This window comes from Equus przewalskii, chromosome 28, assembly GCF_037783145.1.
Source record: "Equus przewalskii isolate Varuska chromosome 28, EquPr2, whole genome shotgun sequence".
NCBI lineage: Eukaryota > Metazoa > Chordata > Mammalia > Perissodactyla > Equidae > Equus > Equus przewalskii.
In genome coordinates, this window is record NC_091858.1 from 1,581,470 (window position 1) to 1,599,492 (window position 18,023).

Genomic DNA, 18,023 nt, shown 5'->3' on the forward strand with positions numbered 1-18,023 from the left:
TGTGCTAGAAAGCATTGGAAATGGAGCAGACCATATGGAAGACAGATTAGTGAGCTTGAAGATAGAAACCTAAAAATGATGCAGGTAGAAGAGAAGAGAGAACTAAAACTTTGTTAAAAATGGAAAATTGTAGGAGAATTATCCAACCCCATTAGAAAGGGCAATATAAGGATAATGGGTATCCTAGAAGGAGTAGGGAGAAAGAAGGGAGCAGAGAGTTTTTTAAAGAAATAATAGCTGAGAACTTCCCAAACCTGGGGAAGGAACTGGATATACAAATCCATGAAGCTAATAGAACACTCACTTGTCTCAATGCCAAAAAAGACCTTCTCCAAGACACATGATAATAAAACTGTCAAACATCAATGACAACAAAAGAATACTAAAGGCAGCCAGGGGAAAAAACAGTAACACCCAAGGTACCCCCCCATTAGGCTATCAGCAGATTACTCAGCAGAAACTCTACAGGCCAGAAGAGAATGGAATGATATATTCAAAATATTGAGAGATAAGAAACAGTCAGGCAAGAATACTCTATCCAGAAAAGTTATCCTCAGATACGAAAGAGAGGCAAAGGCTTTCCCAGACAAACAAAACCTGAGGGAGTTCATCACCACTAGACCAGCCTTACCAGAAATGTTGAAAGGAGCTCTCTTAAATGAAACAAAAAGGCAAAGGGATACAAAACTTTGAGCAAGGTGATAAAAGACAGAATCAGAACATTGCAACTCTATATCGGTATAGGCTGGCAAATAATTAAAACAAAGTTTAAAGGGAAAGGGAGCATTGAAAATAACTAAAACCACTTCAATTTGGTAACAAACTCACAATATAAAAAGGGATAATTTGGGGGCTGGCCCCGTGGCCGAGTGGTTAAGTTCGCGCGCTCCGCTGCAGGCGTCCCAGTGTTTCGTTGGTTCGAATCCTGGGCGCGGACATGGCACTGCTCGTCAGACCACGCTGAGGCAGCGTCCCACGTACCACAACTAGAAGAACCCACAACGAGAAATATACAACTATGTACTGGGGGGCTTTGGGGAGAAAAAGGAAAAAATAAAATCTTTAAAAAAAAAAAGGGATAATTTGTGACAATAAAAACATAAAAGAGTAAGAGGAAAAGGACAGAACCTGCATAGGCAAATGAAGATAAGGTGCTATCAACTGAAAGAAGATTATCTTATCTATAAGATTTTTTATACAAACCACATGATAACCACAAAACAAAAATTCAGAGCAGAGGCACAAAACATAAGAAAAAGAGGAAACTGAGGGAAAAAAATCACAGAAAACAACTAAACTGAAATGACAGACAGAAACATGAGGAAAAAGAAATAACGGACATACAGAACAACCAGAAAACAAAAGATAAAATGGCAGGATTAAGTCCTCTTTTTATCAATGAACACCCTAAATGTATGTGGATTGAATTCACGAATCAAAAGAAGGATTAAAAAACCAAGACTCAACAATAAGCCGCCTGCATGAGCATATATCTCAGCTCTAAAGACAAACACAGGCTCAAAGTGAAGGGATGGAATATGATACTCCAAGCAGATGGCAACCAAAAAAAGCAGGTGTAACCATACTTGTAGCAGACAAAACAGAATTCAAGCCAAAAAAATAAAAAATAAAAAGAGACAAAGATAGACATTATATAATGATAAAAAGAACAATTCATCAAGAAGACATAACATTTATTAATATATATGCACCTAACATAGGAGCACCAAAATATATAAAGCAATTATTAACAGACATAAAGAAAGAAATTGACAGCAACACAATAATAGCAGAGAACTTAAATACCCTTTTACATCAATGGATAGATCATCCAGACAGAAAGTCAACTAGCAAACATCAACCTTAAATGACATGTTAGACTACACGGACTTAATAGATATACATAGAACATTCCATCCAAAAGTAGCAGAAAACACATTCTTCTCAAGTGCACATGGAACATTCTCAGGGACAGACCATACGTTGGGAAACAAAACAAGTTGCAACAAACTTAAGAAGACTGAAATCATATCAAGCATCTTTTCTGACCACAATGGTATCAAACTAGAAATCAACTACAAGAAGAAAGCTGGAAAAGTGAAAAATATGTGGAGACCAAAGAACATGCTACAGAACAACTACTGGATCAACAAAGAAATCAAAGGATAAATAAAAAAATACCTGGAGACAAATAAAAGCAAAAACACAACATACCAAAATCTATGGGATGCAGCAAAAGTGCATCCCATAAGTGGGAAGTTTATAGCAATACAGGTCTACCTCAACAAACAAGAAAAATCTCAAATAATCTAACATTACACCTAAAGGAACTAGAAAAAAGAAAAACAAATGAAGCCCAAAGTTAGTAGAGGGAAGGAAATAATAAAAATTAGAGTAGAAATAAATGAAATACAGACTGAAAAATAACAAAGTATTAATGAAACTAAGAGCTGGTTCTTTGAAACAATAAACAAATCGACAAACCTTTAGTTAGATTCACTAAGAAAAAAAGAAGGCTCAAGTAAATAAAATCAGAAACAAAAGTGGAGAACTTACAATGGGTACCACAGAAATACAAAATTATAAGAGAATACTATGAAAAGCTATACACCAACAAATAGAATAACTTAGAAGAAATAGATAAGTTCTTAGAATCATACAACCTTCCAAAACTGAATTAAGAAGAAATAGTGAATCTCAATAACCTGATCACCAGTAAGGAGATTGAAACAATAATTAAAGACCCCCCTAAAAAACAAAAGTTCAGCACCAGACAGCTTCTCTGGTGAATTTTACCAAACATTCAAAAAAAAGATTTAATATCTATCCTTCTCAAACTCTCCCAAGAAACTAAAGAGAAGGGGATGTTTCCTAAGTCATTTAACAAGGCCAACGTTACCCTGATGCCAAAAGAAGACAAGGACAACACAAAAAAAGAAAATTACAGGCCAATATTGCTGATGAATATAGATGCAAAATTCCTTAACAAAATATTAACCAACTGAATACAATAATACATTAAAAGGGTCATACACCACACGATCAAATGGGTTTTATTCCAGATATGCAAGGATGGTTCAACATTCACAAATCAATCAATGTGATACACCAGATTAACAAAATGAAGAATAGATGCAGAGAAATTATTTGACAAGATTCAGCATCCATTTATGACAAAAACTCTCAATAAAATGGGTACAGAAGGAAAGTACCTCAACATAATAAAGGTCATATATGACAAACCCACACTTAACATCATACTCAATGGTGAAAACTAAAAGTTATCCCTATAAGAACAGGAACAAAACAAGGATGCCCACTCTTGCCACTCTTATTCAACATAGTATTGGAAGTCCTATCCAGAGCAATTAGGCAGGAAAAAGAAACAAAAGCAACCCAGATTGGAAAGGAAGTTAAAATTTCCATATTACCTAAGCAATCTACAGATTCAGAGCAATTCTTATCAAAATCCCAATGACATTTTCATGGAAATAGAACAAAGAACCCTAAAATTTATATGGAACAACAAAAGACCCCAAATAGCCAAAGGAATCCTGAGAAAAAAAGAACAAAACTGGAGAGATCCCTGACTTCAAAGTATACTACAAAGCTATAGTAATCAAAACAGCATGATATTGGCAGAAAAATAGACACACAAATCAATGGAACAAAAGTGAGAGACCAGAAATAAACCCCTACATATATAGACAACAAATTTTCAACAAAGGAACCAAGAACATATAATGGAGAAAGGAAAGTCTCTTCAATAAATGATGCTGGGAAAACTGGACAGCCACGTGGAAAAGAATGATAGTAGACCATTATCTTACACCATACACAAAAATTAACTCAAAATGGATTAAAGACTTGAATGTAAGACCTGAAATCATAAAACTCCTAGAACAAAACATAGGTAGTACACTCTTTGACAACAGCCTTTGCAGCATCTTTTTGAAGATGTCTCCTCAGGCAAGGGCAACAAAGGCAAAAAATAAATCAATGGGACTACATCAAACTAAAAAGCTTTTGCACAGCCAAGGAAACCATCAACAAAACAAAAAGGCAACCTAACAATTGGGAGAACATGTTTGCAAACCACATATCTGCTAAGGGGTTAATATCCAAAATTTATAAAGACCTCATACACCTCAACAACAAAAAAACAAACCACCTGCCTAAAAAATGGGCAAAGAGGGGTCAGCCTGGTGGCATAGTGGTTAAGTTCGTGTGCTCCGCTTTGGTGGCTTGGGGTTTGCAAGTTCAGATCCCAGCCGTGGACCTACACACTGCTCACCAAGCCATGCTGTGGTGGCAGTCCACATACAAAAAGTAGAGGAAGACTGGCATGGATGTTAGCTCAGGGCCAATCTTCCTCACAAAAAGATAAAAAATTTTTTTAAATGGGCAGAGAAGCTAAACAGACATTTTTCCAAAAAAAATATACAGATGGCCAACAGGCACATGAAAAATGTTTAACATCACTGATTATTAGGGAAATGCAAATCAAAGCCACAATGAGACATCACTTCATGCCCATCAAAATGGCTATTATTAAAAAGACAAGAAATAACAAGTGTTGGAGAAGATGAAGAGAAAAGGAAACTCTCATACACTGCTGGTGGGAATGTAAATTGGTGCAACCACTATGGAAAACAGTATAAATATTCCTCCCAAAATGAAGAACAGAATACCATATGATCTGGCTATTCATTTCTGAGTATTTACCCAAAAAATACAAAAATACTAATTAAAAAAGATATATGCACCCCTATGTTCACTGCAGCATTATTTACAATGGCCAAGACTTGGAAACAACCTAAGTGCCCATCAAACAAATGAATGGATAAAGATGTGGTGTATATACACAACGGAATACTACTCATCCATAAAAAAAGATGAAATCTTTCCATCTGTGACAACATGGATGGAACTTGAGGGTATTGTGGTAAGCGAAATAAGTCATATGGAGAAAGACAAATACCATATGATTTCACTCATATGTTGAAGATAAAAAATAAACACACAGATACAGAGAGCAGATTGGTGGTTATCAGAGAGGAAGGAGGTTTGGGAAGGGCAGAACGGGTAAAGGGGGACATTTTTATGACGAATGGTGGTGAACACAATGTAGTATATATAGAAGTCGTATTATAATGACATACAGCTGAATCTATATAATGTTATAAACCATTGCTACCTCAATTTTAAAAATGCTGTTTCAAATAAAAACAAAAAAACTTAAATAAATAAATGGAAAACACTGAGGTGCATCTGAGATCTGTTACTGTTGGATGGCACTGGCCTAAGATACCTCCTTCTTCCCTCAGGTGGGCACTGGAGACGACCCCACACATCGTAAGCACACCTCCCACATCAGAAAGAGTCTCCAGGGGCCGGCTCCGTGGCCGAGTGGTTAAGTTCGCACGCTCCGCTGCGGCGGCCCAGGGTTCAGATCCTGGGCGCGGACATGGCACTGCTCGTCAGGCTACGTTGAGGTGGCGTCCCACATCCCACAACTAGAAGGACCTGCAACTAAGATATACAACTATGTACAGGGGGGTTTGGGAAGATAAAGCAGAAAAAAAAAAAAAAAAGAAGAAGATTGGCAACAGTTGTTAGCTCAGGTGCCAATCTTAAAAAAAAAAAAAAAACAAGTCTCCAACCAACAGATTCCCAAGGACAGGTGTAAACTCAAGCTTTTAAGAAGATGATAAATACACAAATAACATAAAAAAAGAGAGCTGAGGAAAATAAGATGCAATTTGGTTTGAAATATTTAATTTAGCCATACAAAGAAATGCACTATTTAGCGACATGCCTAAAGTAATGGCTAGTCAGGAACAATCATTTTTCATGGCCCAATGAGGGCACTGCATTCCGTACTATGTAATTTCCGATTATGAATCAGAGTGCACAGCTCCAAAAGGGCACACAATTACTTATCATTCTTTCTTCTTCTTTTCTTACTGAATTGTGTTACTGACTGAGGGAACTATTGAGCTTCTCATTCAGTTCCTTTCTTTCACTTAATCAGTCTGGGGCATGGGGACTCCTCCTAATTATATATAATCATTCTGATAGAGGTTACGATGACCTGAGAAAGCTACTCTTTCTACTGGAGATTTAATTTCTGTAATTGACTTGCATTTGCCAGAATTGCTAGATTAAAAATGACAAAAGATCTTGCTGTCTAATATGATTTACTCTAATACAGACTTCTTCCCACTATTGCAAGGAAATTCTCTTAATGTGACACTTCCTTCCATAGCTTTTCATTAAACAAACAAAAACAAAAATTTATATTCAATGTATAATTTAAAATTTTAAATCTAGCATCCCTAAATATTAAAATCACTTATAAGTTCTACTTACTGAAGCCATCTGAATACAATACAGAATTTAAAACTGAACATATTCTCAGCCAGTTTTTCATAATAGGCATTTTAAACAATTAATTTAGAATTTTCTAGATTCTGAGCTTATAAAAGCCTGTTTATCCAACTAGCAAGTTTCTTTTGAAAGATAAACAAAATTGACAAACCTTTAGCTAGACCACCTAAGAAAATGAGAGAGGACTCAAATTAATAAAATTACAAACAAAAGAAGAGACATTACAACTGATGCCAAAAAAATGCAAAGTATCATGAGACTTCCATGAACAATTATATGCCAATAAATTAGATAACTTAGAAGAAATGGATAAATTCCTATAAACATACAATGTATCAAGACTGAATCTTGAAGCAATAGAAAATCTGAACAGACTAATAACAAGCAAAGAGATTGAATAAGTAATCAAATATGTCCCCTAAAATAAAAGCCCAGGACTAGATGGCTTCCCAGGTGAATTCTACCAAACATTTAAAGACAAATTAATACCAATCCTTCACAAACTCTTCCAAAATATTGAAGAGAAAGGGACACTTCCAAACTCATTTTATGCGGCCAGCTTTACCCTGATATCAAAGCTAGACAAGGACACTACAAGAAAAGAAAATTACCGGTCAATATCCCTGATGCACATCGATGCAAAAGTCCTCAACAAAATACAGCAAACTGAATTCAAGAGCACATTAAAAGGATCACACGCCATGATCAAGTGGGATTCATGCCTAGGATGCAAGGATGGCTCAACATCTGCAAATTACTAAATGTGACATATCACATTAACAGAATGAAGAATACAAATCATAAGACCATTTCAGTAGATGTAGAAAAAGCATTGGACAAAATTCAACATCCTTTCATCATAAAAACTCTCAACAAATTAGGTATAGAAGCAATGTACCTCAACATAATCAAGGCCATATGACGAGTCTACAGCTAACATCATACTCAATGGTGAAAAGTTAAAAGCCTTTCCTCTAAGATCAGGAATAAGACAAGAGTACCCAGTCTCACCACTCCTATTCAACATAGTCCTGGAAGTCCTAGCCATAGCAATTAGGCAAGAGAAAGAAATAAAAGGCATCCAGGTCAGAAAGGAAGAAGTAAAATTCTCTCTCTTTGGAGATGTCATGATCTTATATATAGAAAACTCTAGAGACTTCGCCAAAAAACTGTTAGAACTAATAAATGAATTCAGTAAAGTTGCAGGATACAAAATAACATATAAAAATCAGTTGTGTTTCTATACACAAACAATGAACTATCTAAAAGAGAAATTAAGAAAACAATCCCATTTACAGTAGCATCAAAAATAATAAAATAAAAAGGAGTGAAGTACTGATACATGCTACAATGGGGATCAACCTCAAAAAAATCATGCTAAGTGAAGAAGTCAGACTCTAAAGGTCAGATATTGTCTGATTCTATTTATATGAAACATCCAGAATAGGTGAATCCATGTCTTTTCAAATGCTTTTTCTGTGTCTACGGAGACAGCCATGTGGTTTCGTCCACGACATTGATTGATTTTTGTATACTGAATCTCACGTGGTCATGGTGTAGAACCCTTTTGATTTGTTGCTGGGTTCTGTCTGCTAGCATTTTGTTGAGATCTTTGCATCTATATTCAGAAGGGATACTGGTCTATAGTTTCTTTTCTTAGGATGTCTCTATCTGCTTAGGGTGTCAGGGTAATACTGGCCTCATCAAATGAACTGGGTAGAGTTTCTTCCTTTTCTACGTTTTGAAACTTTGTGAAGCACTGGTACTAATTTGCCTTTAATGATTGGTAGAAATAAGCAGTGAAGCCATCTGGTCCTGAGCTTTTGTTTGTGGGAAGTGTTTTGATTACTATTTCAATCCATTTACTTCTTAAAGGTCTAGTCAGATTTTCTATTTCTTCTGGAAGAAATAATTTCAACAGTGTACAAAAATTTGTTCCTCCATTCCCTGTCCCCTCCTTTGTGCTGTTATTGTATTAAAATGATATATTTATGCATTGTGTGTCTATCAATACAGATTTATAATTATTGCTTTATGTAGTTATCTTTTAAATCATAAGAAAAAAGAGGAACAAAAAATATACTTGCGCTGTATTTTATATTTCCCCCTATGTAATACTCTTACTGGAACTCTTTATTTCTTCACATGGTTTTGAGTTTGTGTCTTAGTGTTCTTTCATTTCAGCCTCAAGGACTCCTTTTCATATTTCTTGTAGGGCAGGTTTGCTAGTAACAACGTCTCTCAGTTTTTGTTTATCTGGGGCTGTCTTAATTTATCCTTCATTTTTGATGGATGGTTTTGCTGAATATAGAATTCTTGGTTGAGTGTTTTCCTTTCAGCACTTCGAATATGCCATCCCACTTTCTGGCCTCCATTGTTTCTGATGAGAAATCAGCTGTTGATCTTATTAAGGATCCCTTGGACCCGACAAGTTGCTTCACTCTTGCTGCTTACAAGATTCTTTCTCTCTTTGTCTTTGTCTTTCAACCAACTGATTATGACACATCTAGTGTGGATTTCTTTGAGTTTTCCTAGTCGGAGTTGAGGTTCTTGGATGTGTAATGCTTTTCATCATATTTGGGGAGTTTGGGGCCATTATTTCTCAAAATTTTTTCTGCTCCTTCTCTCTCTCCTCTCCTTCTGAGACTCCCATTATGTGTATGTTGCCACGCTTTGCAGTAGTCTACAAGTCTCTTAGGTTTGTTCATTTTCTTCATTGCTTTTTGTTTCTGTTTCTCAAACTGGATCATATCAAGTGACCTATCTTAAAGTTCACTGATTCTTTCTTCTGCCTGTTCAAATCTGATGTTGAGCCTCCCCCAGTAAATTTTTCATTTTCGTTATTGTACTTTTCAATTCCAGAATTTCTATTTGGTTCTTTTTTACAGCTCTATCTCTTTATTTGGTGAGATACCTTTCACCAAACTCTTCTTTAGTTCTTTAAACATGTTTTTTTTTTTCACTTTTTATTGCCATTATCATAGTTTACAACCTTGTGAAATTTCAGTTGTACATTGTTGTCAGTCGTGTTGTAGGTGCATCACTTCACCCTTTGTGCCCTCCCCCCACCACCCCACCCCTTTCCCCTGGTAACCACTAATCTGTCCTCTGTCTACATGTTTAACTTCCACAAATGAGTCATATGAGTGGAGTCATACAGAGATTGTCTTTCTCTATCTGGCTTATTTCACTTAACATAATACCCTCAAGGTCCATCCATTAAACATGGTTTCTTTTAATTCTTTGGACATATTTAATACAGCTGATTTAAAGTCTTTGTCTAGTAAGTTCAATACCTGGGCTTCCTCAAGGACAATTTTTAATGAGCGAATTTTTTTTCTGCACATGAGCCATACTTTTCGTTTCTTTGCATGCATCATAATTTTTTGTTTAAAACTGAACATTTTAAATAATGTAATGCAGCAGCCCTGGAAATCAGAATCTCTGCCTTCCCCAGGTTTACTGTTGTTGCTGTTTGTTGTTGTTTGTTTATCTGTTTAGTGACTTTCCTGAACTAATTCTGTAAAGTCTGCATTCTTTGTTGTGTGTAACCACTTAGTGATAAGCTAACGATTAGACAGGGATTTCCGTAAATGCCTGGAACCGCATAAGTCTCTAAGTCTCTGCCAAAGGACTTCGTGTGCATGTTTGGGCATGCCACCAACCAGGCACTTAACAACTTACCTTAGCTTTTCCTTCTTTCTTGCACAGAGCCTCAAGGTCAGCTAGAGGTGAAAGGTTAGGGCCTGCTCAGGTCTTTCCTAAGTACGAGCACAGTCCCAGAGATGTGCATGACCTTCTAGATCCCCAGGAATGTACTGGAGCTTTTCAAAACCCCTATGGAGACTGCACTCCCCAGCCTCAACTTTTAAGCTTTTTGGTTAGTCTATTATTTGCCCCAACTTATTTACCACCTCAGGCAGACACAACAGTACAAACTTCCTGTAATTGTTTTTTGACAAATACTCCCTCTAGAAAAGGCTTTTTCCACTGGGAGAGCTCTGAGTCAGGTCAAATAAAGACAACTTTGTGAGTAGAATCTTTCAGGGAATGCCTGGACAGGTCAAATAATGACAGTTCTCTGGGAAGGATGATTTAAAGGACTGCCTGCCCCATTCTGGCCCCGAGTGGCTGCCAGGTTGTGGTTTTTGCTGTGCTTGTGGGCTGCTAGGTTTCCAGGCCATTAAAGCGCTGATGATGGGGTGGAGGCAGAGCAAGTTAAGGCTCTACGAAGCTCCCTGTTCACACCCAGTTTCAGCCATTTTTCTGGGATAAATGCTTTCCAGATTGTTGCAAGCTTTGTTTGATTTCAAGAGTTCTTAAAAAGTTGATTCTGACCATTTTAAACAATTTTCTCATTCCTTTTATGGAGGAGAGTGTTTGCAGAGGTCTATATTTCACCATTTTTGCTGACACCACCTTTCTTTCATTTAACTGTTGCATTATATCCTGCTGTGTGAACTTAATATCATTTACTTTCTCTCATAATATATTTTCCCCATATTTTTATTTGGAAAAATTATAAGCCTTCAGAAATGTACAAACAGCATGAGGACTCACAGCCCCTTCACCCAGATTCACCAAATTCACCAAGTGTTAACACCGGGCCTGTCTTCCTTCCTTCCTTCCTCTGAACCATTTGAGAGTTAGTTGCAGACATCATGACAACTTTAGCCTCAAAGATAAGAATCTCCCAAGAACCAGGACATTCTCCTTTATAACATTGTAAAAATTTATGCTCACACTCAGGAAATTTAACATTGTCACAATACTATAATCTATATGCCATGTTTGAATGCCCCAAGGAACAATTTAGAATGCCTAAAAATACAGGCACATCTCTGAAAGAGCTGGTACACCAGCGGAATCACACTCGGCCCTTCTCTGGCAAAGGCTGGGTGAGAGGGCCACCGGTCAGAGACGCGGCCTAATCGGTGAGGGGCTTCAGGGTCCCAGACCCCTTACCTGCTCAGGAGGGATTCACTGCGTTGATTCTTTCACTTTAGAAGATGAGATTATCTCAAAATTCTTTGTTTAAGAAAAAGTTAAAACAAAGCAATAATTCTGCTCAAATTTCAGAAACAAAACAAAACTCTTCCCCTAAATTTTCTTCTGGGATGTCCTGATAAAATCTGCCTGATGGCAGGTGTCAAACCAACCTCTTCACAGAGGCATGAGATGCTGACGTGCAAGGCAGATCGCGGAAGGCAGATCCTTGACAACACACACACAACCTCTCATGTCACACACCTGCAATGGCAGGGCAGTGTCTCATTTCTAGCACTTCGATCTCAGAGATAATTCCTCTGAAAGATGCCTTTGTGGCCTCGTGACAGGACAAAGATGAAGTTGCAATGTTCTGGATGTCAACTCATGCCAATTCATCCACCAGTTACAATTTTTAAAAACTTTTTAATACACAGCAATACAATACAAGCAAACATCTACCTAGGCCAACATTTCTCAAACTGTGGGCCACGGACCACCCATGTCAGCATCATACGTGGAACTCATTCTAAGCGTTGGTTCCCAAGCTTCATCTCAGGTCTACTGACAGACTTTCCGGGACTGGATCCCAGGAATCTGCATTTTAAAAAGCACCCAGGCTATTCCAGAGCACATTCATATTTGAGAACCACTGAGCTAGGCTTTAATCTGAGATTAACCGAAGCTTAACAGGGAAAACTGAGGAGTAAGAGTCAGATATTGAGAACGGCTTTGTGTTGTCATCCACAGCAGTGGCTTTTGAATATTCTGTCCACAGTCCTTACAGAGGAATATATTATACCTCACGACACAGTACACACACACACACACACACACACACAAATTACAGTTTCATGAAACAATACTTATGCTTACTACTTGTGATGCACTCTGATATTTTCTATCCAATTGTATTTCAATTTTTTAAAAACACTGGACATAACCCACTACATCTATTTCACAACCCTCTAATGAATCACAAACCGCAGTTTGCAAAACGCTGACCTACAGCAATGGACTGAAATGTGAAGTTTGATTGAGTAGGTATAAACCTAGAGAGAGAGAAAAACATTGCACACTAGTCATTAAACTAGATTTTTAAAAGATATTCTTAAAATATATTCATTTAGCTAGATTTAGAACAGTTTAATCATGATACTGATATCCAAATAAATAAATTTTATTCAGATTGACTTCAAATCTTATTACTTTCAATTAGTAATTAGTACATAGGAGTGAAAATTTGGTGCAACGTTAAGACCGGGAGTCCTGGAAGTTAACAGAGGAGGTTTGGGTCCTGGCTCTCCCACGTGTCAGGGATGGCAGCCTGAGTAACAACCTCTCTAAGCCTCAGTTTCTTCATATATAAAATGGGGCTAATAACAGCATCTCTCTGATAATGTTGCTGTGAATATTACATAAGATAATTCATGTAAATAATAATGGTTACTATTACTAATCAAAGATAAGATGTTTCAATAAAAGTTTTACCATCTTAAAAGAATGATAAAAATGATACTTAGATAAAGCTTCTCATATAAGTGTTCATATAGATTATTATGTGTATGGATCTCCTCTATACCTGGCGTCATCCTTCTCTTGAAGAACAAACACCACACATGTTCTGAGTCAGGCCCTACGCTATGAGCTAGAGTTACAAAGAGGCATGTATATGGCACCGCTTAGTAAGCAGCTTAGAATCTAGTTAGGATGCTAGAAAGAAAGGTAAATAGCCAAGTCATAAGGCAAGTGCCAGATATAAGAGATGCTGAAAGAGAGTACAGTCAGAGTTCAGAGAGGGGAGGACTGGAGGTCAGCTGGGGATGGAAGGGTGTGGGGTTTGCGTAAGCAGAAAGGAGGAAGGAGGGAATGCCAAGCAGAAAAGAAAAATAGGAGAGAAGACAAAGGGGCAAACTATGCCCCCAGTTTGGCTGGGGCAGTAAGTTGTCAAGACAAGGTTAGAAGTAAGAGCCCTTCTGAGTACCAGGCTGGGCAACACGTGATTAGGAAGATCATCCCGAAGGGGCTGGCGGTAAGGCCATGTGAAATCAACTCAGGCAAGCAGCAGAGGGTGGCATTCCTGGCAGAGGTGGTGTGACCAAAGCAACACCATGGACGGGGTAGGACATGCCCAATGCACCAGTGACATCAACCCTGCAGATGCCACCAGTTAACAAAATGACGACATCAACACAGAAAAATGGGGTCCAATTGAATTTTGCCAGAGTTTCCGCAGCACTGCTTTAAAGCACTGATGGACTCGGTCTCTAGCACGCAGTTCTCAGTTATGAGCAGACTAATCTCTGGAAATTTTCCAAAATTTTAAGTAAACCATCCCTACCACTCAAATGATTTTACTTTTCTTATTCAGATTCTATTCATTCTTTGCTCACCAAGCAACCGTCTGATGAGAATTCAGCTTGCCAGGTAATTTGACATGGAGAAGACTGCCTTGATAATAAAGGTCCTTAAGCATTCAAGTCACTAGAAAAGGTATTTCCTATAATAATGTTTAAACTGGCCCTCCAATTATCCACCAGACTCGTGTGAATTTGGTTATATGTATATACCAGCACATGTCTGGTTCTTCTTCAACGTGCTCAGAAGGTGCCAGACCCAACAGGACTGAGATTCTCAATCCTGGCAGCACTTCAGAGTCACTTAGACAGCTACTTAAAAATACCTTGGGAGCCAGCCCTGATGGCCTAGTGGTTAAAGCTTGGCGCTCATCACTTCGGTGGCCCAGGCTCGCTTCCTGGTCTCAGAACCACAGCACCCTTCTGTCAGTTGCCATGCTGTGGTGGCAACTCACATAGAAGAACTAGAATGACTTATAACTAAGATATAAAACTATGCCATGGGGCTTTGAGGAGGAAAAACATAAAAAGAGGAAGATTGGCAACAGATGTTAGCTCAGGGTGACTGTTTCCCTGAAAAAAAAAAAATCACAACCATTAAAAAAAAACCTCAGAATGGGGCAGCTGGCTGCAATCAAGTCCTCTTGATGGGCAGCCCCTCAGGTGGACGGCCACTTTCTCAGACAATGGCTCTCAATCCTGGCTGCATGTTACAAGTTAGAATCATCTTGGAAACTTTAAAAGGATCCAGGCCCAGGGACGCATACTTCCAGAGATATTAAAACCTATCCACCGGGCAGAGGACATGAATTCTAATAATTCATGCTCCCCATTCCTAAGCAGAGATGAAAGGGATACTGCAAAACATTGGAGTCAAGAGATTTCTGTTTCACTTACATATAGGATATTCAATTATTTTATTCTCTTTGATCTCCCTTCTACAGGGGCCATAGCTTTAAGCAGTTACTAGTATTAAACTCTTAACTCCTTATTGCTTTAGAGCAGAAGTCAGCAAAAAAACTTTTCCTATAAAGGACCAGAGAGTAAAAAGTTTAGGCTTTACAAGTTATTTAGTCTCTGTCCCAACTACTCAACCCTGCAGCTGCAGCAGGAAAGCAGCCACAAATAATACGTAAGCAAATGAGTGTGCCTATATTCCAACAAAACTTTTTTTAAAAAAACAAGCATTGGATAAAATTTGGCCAGTGGACTGCTTCAGAATGTTTGAATAACTGTAATTAGCATTCTGATCTTGTGTTCATTGATACAAAATTAGTAACAAAGCATGAAAATAAACACAAAAAGTACACTCAATCTTGGAATCTTGTCCTTTGATTGACTATCATCCAATTACCACTTACCAGAAGCTCAAAACAGAGGGCCCTGTCTACATGAAGACCATATGGACCTATTCAGACGATTTCTGCCGTGAGTACCCCTGACCAGCCTCCTCCTTCACTGATGGGGAAACGAGCCACCTGGGCACTCATTTGGAGCCCTGCAAACCAGAGGGGAGTGTGGCAGTGCCTTTCCGGATTCCTCACTAGTAGAAAAGGCCACCGATATTTACTTATTAAATAAATACTTATTTATTTATTTGGTAGGGGAAAATAATCCATCTTTGCTGCTTTTTAAGTACATTTTTACCCCATGCAACTGATCAATGAGGTGAAAATATACAACTCTAAGTCTAAAGTTTTTGGTTGAATAATTTCTGTTCACCTGAGTAGGTTTAATCAAGGACCCTGCTCCAGCCATCACTTCTGGCTTCCCTCTAATCTCTCAAAATACATAACGAATGAAAGTCAAAAGGGTGAGACTGTGCTGAGCAGAGGAGAGCAGAGCAGGAACACCACTCAGCCTTACAAGCTGCGGCTGAGATGGAGCGCACTGCACAGCTGTGCTCCCCGACCACCACTCTGCCATGTCAAGTCCCCAGACCCTCAGTGCTCCGAGTGACGACATCCAGTCGTGCAGAAGCCCCCAGCCTGCTGCTCAGAGCAGTTTATCCCAACGTCAAAGTCAGCCCCTGGCCCGTGAGGACCGGTGTCAGGCTGGTGGTCTCTGGGGAAGGAGGGCACAGAACTCCCCCTACACAAGGCCAGCAACCAATCAATCTCCCAGGTCGCTCACAGCCACAGCACCAGGAAAATGAAACTACAGCAGAAGCGTCAGCCTCGGAGGATGCTCCCCAGCTCAGTTGGCGGGACTCATGCTGGTTCCAGGGCGCACTTACTTGGAAGTGTTTTCAAGTATTCCTTTGACTTCATTCATTTCTTCTTTCCCAAAGTAAACAACGGTGAGATGAACTCTCCCATCCTGTTGGATGCACATCTCCCTAGAACAAAACATACGTATGTTGGTCCTGTTTTCGCAATAACAGGCAAGGCCCAAACAAATACCTATACTGTAAAGTCCAAATGGGTCTTGACGTGAACTAAATGAACTGCCAGACGAGCAGAGATGGGAGCTTCTGGCTGGCCATCACAATTACCTGTATTTGTGTTTATCTTACCAAGAAAACAATGAAATTTCAACGGGCAGATCTGGTAAATGAAAACTCAGGAGAGAGAGGCCACTAGTCCTCTCCGCACAAGCCTGGCCCCTCAGGACATCGGTGTCGTGGAAAGGGCACTGAGTCCTTACCTTCTTTGCCACACGAAGTCTACGAAGCACAGGAGACACACACTCCACTTTACAGATGAGAAAGCCAAAGCCCAGGGAGGCTGAGACCAGGATCCTGCCCGTGACTTTTCTTGTGTGTGCCAAACACAGATGGTCTTCAAGACTGATGAGCAAACACCCTCCCATTTAGGACTCTAGAAACCCTTGGTGACACCCAGTGTCATGACTGTTGGAGGGAACGACAAGGCAGAAGCACACTGGCTATAGTTCACCTTCTGGCACAGACACAGCCACCACCCCACTCTCCCATTTCTCCTCGCTGTCACTCCCATCGGCCCAGGCACCTGGCACCTCATGCTCCGGGGTCCCCACAGCCCTCCCGGGGCCAGGCCTCAGGCTCTGGATGGATCTAGCCCTGCTTCCCGACCAACGCTCATCTGTTCTTTGCCCTCTTGTTCTCTCAATGCTGACACTTAGCCAATCTAGTAAGACGCTCTGCTGAGGGTTTACTTCATACGCACACTGTAACACATGAGTCAATGTATGCACAGATATGTGTATGTGAAGGTACATGTGTACATGCGTAAATATATGTGTACATGTAAATGTGTGTTTATGTGTACATGTATATATATGTATGTGTGTGTACATAATTTTAACAGTTTTCTGGAAGCAAGTTAATGGGAAGATTCTACCGGTGGGATAACATTCTATGATATTTTGATATTTTGCATGCCCTTCCATTTTACTCCTTTTGTCTCTCTGTTGGCTACTTTCCTTAGCCTCCAAACAACAATCCACATCACAGCTTTCCAGAAATCCCTGAGCTCTAATTGCAGAAGCCAATTTATTTAATGTTTTTTATAATGACATGAAAAGGAGTGACTGCTTAGCTAGAGTTCGGGGAGAAATCTAAGAAATAGAAGACATGGTTCCTGCTCTCAAAAACCTTACCTGAGAAATAAAATGAGCACAAATTAAATAATGACACCTTGTGGCACTGACAAAAATTCAGGAGGTACAGCAAATCCTGTGGGCTGGAAATGGCAGGGGCCTTGAAGGATGGACAGGGTTTAACAAGACAGAGGGGAGGAAGCGAATTCGAGAGGGAAGAAACATCAGGGAAAATTATACTGACCCTGGGCAAGAGGCACTCAGGGCTCACCTGGTCACAGGCGTGGTTCTGAGAATTCTGTCTCTCCTGTGGAATGAGACTGATGGTGGAGCTCTGAGAGGCAGACGAGGAACCAGGAACAGAGGCCCAGGGTGGGACAACACGCTTCAGAACTGAGAGCCCCTCACAGCCCCTGCCCCGCAGACTGAGTCAGCACCTACCAACACCACAATTCTCTGTACACAAAGGTCCCTTTTGCAAATCTGCCAGCAAATGCTTTAACTTCCTGCCAGTGGGGAAGAAAAGCAGAGACACAGTGCCAAGTGCCCAAAAACTGTGCTTTGCAATTGCGCGTGCAATCCATCCCAGAATCAGGAGAGGCCGCCTGCTGGGCCAGAATGAAAAGCACTCTCGTTTTCCTAGTAACATCTTTGCTGGCATTTTAAAATCCATTCAAAGCACTTCTTGTCTTCGAGAAGAAAACAGAGATGCGTGGACCTTCATTCTTCACTCACCAGTAGAGGCTTCCCGAAAAGGCAAAGCAGAATTGG

The 18,023-nt window shown here is 39.5% G+C and overlaps 1 protein-coding gene across 22 annotated transcripts in view; it reads right to left on the reverse strand.

The window, feature by feature from the left end:
* The window catches only part of CSGALNACT1 (chondroitin sulfate N-acetylgalactosaminyltransferase 1), a 330,736-nt gene that overhangs the window by 20,099 nt on the left and 292,614 nt on the right, over nt 1-18,023 (reverse strand). For all 22 annotated transcript variants that reach the window (XM_070598636.1, XM_070598651.1, XM_070598638.1 and 19 more), the window contains one exon: nt 15,970-16,071. In XM_070598636.1, coding sequence (XP_070454737.1) covers nt 15,970-16,071 — 102 coding nt within the window. The remainder of the gene's footprint in view (nt 1-15,969; nt 16,072-18,023) is intronic.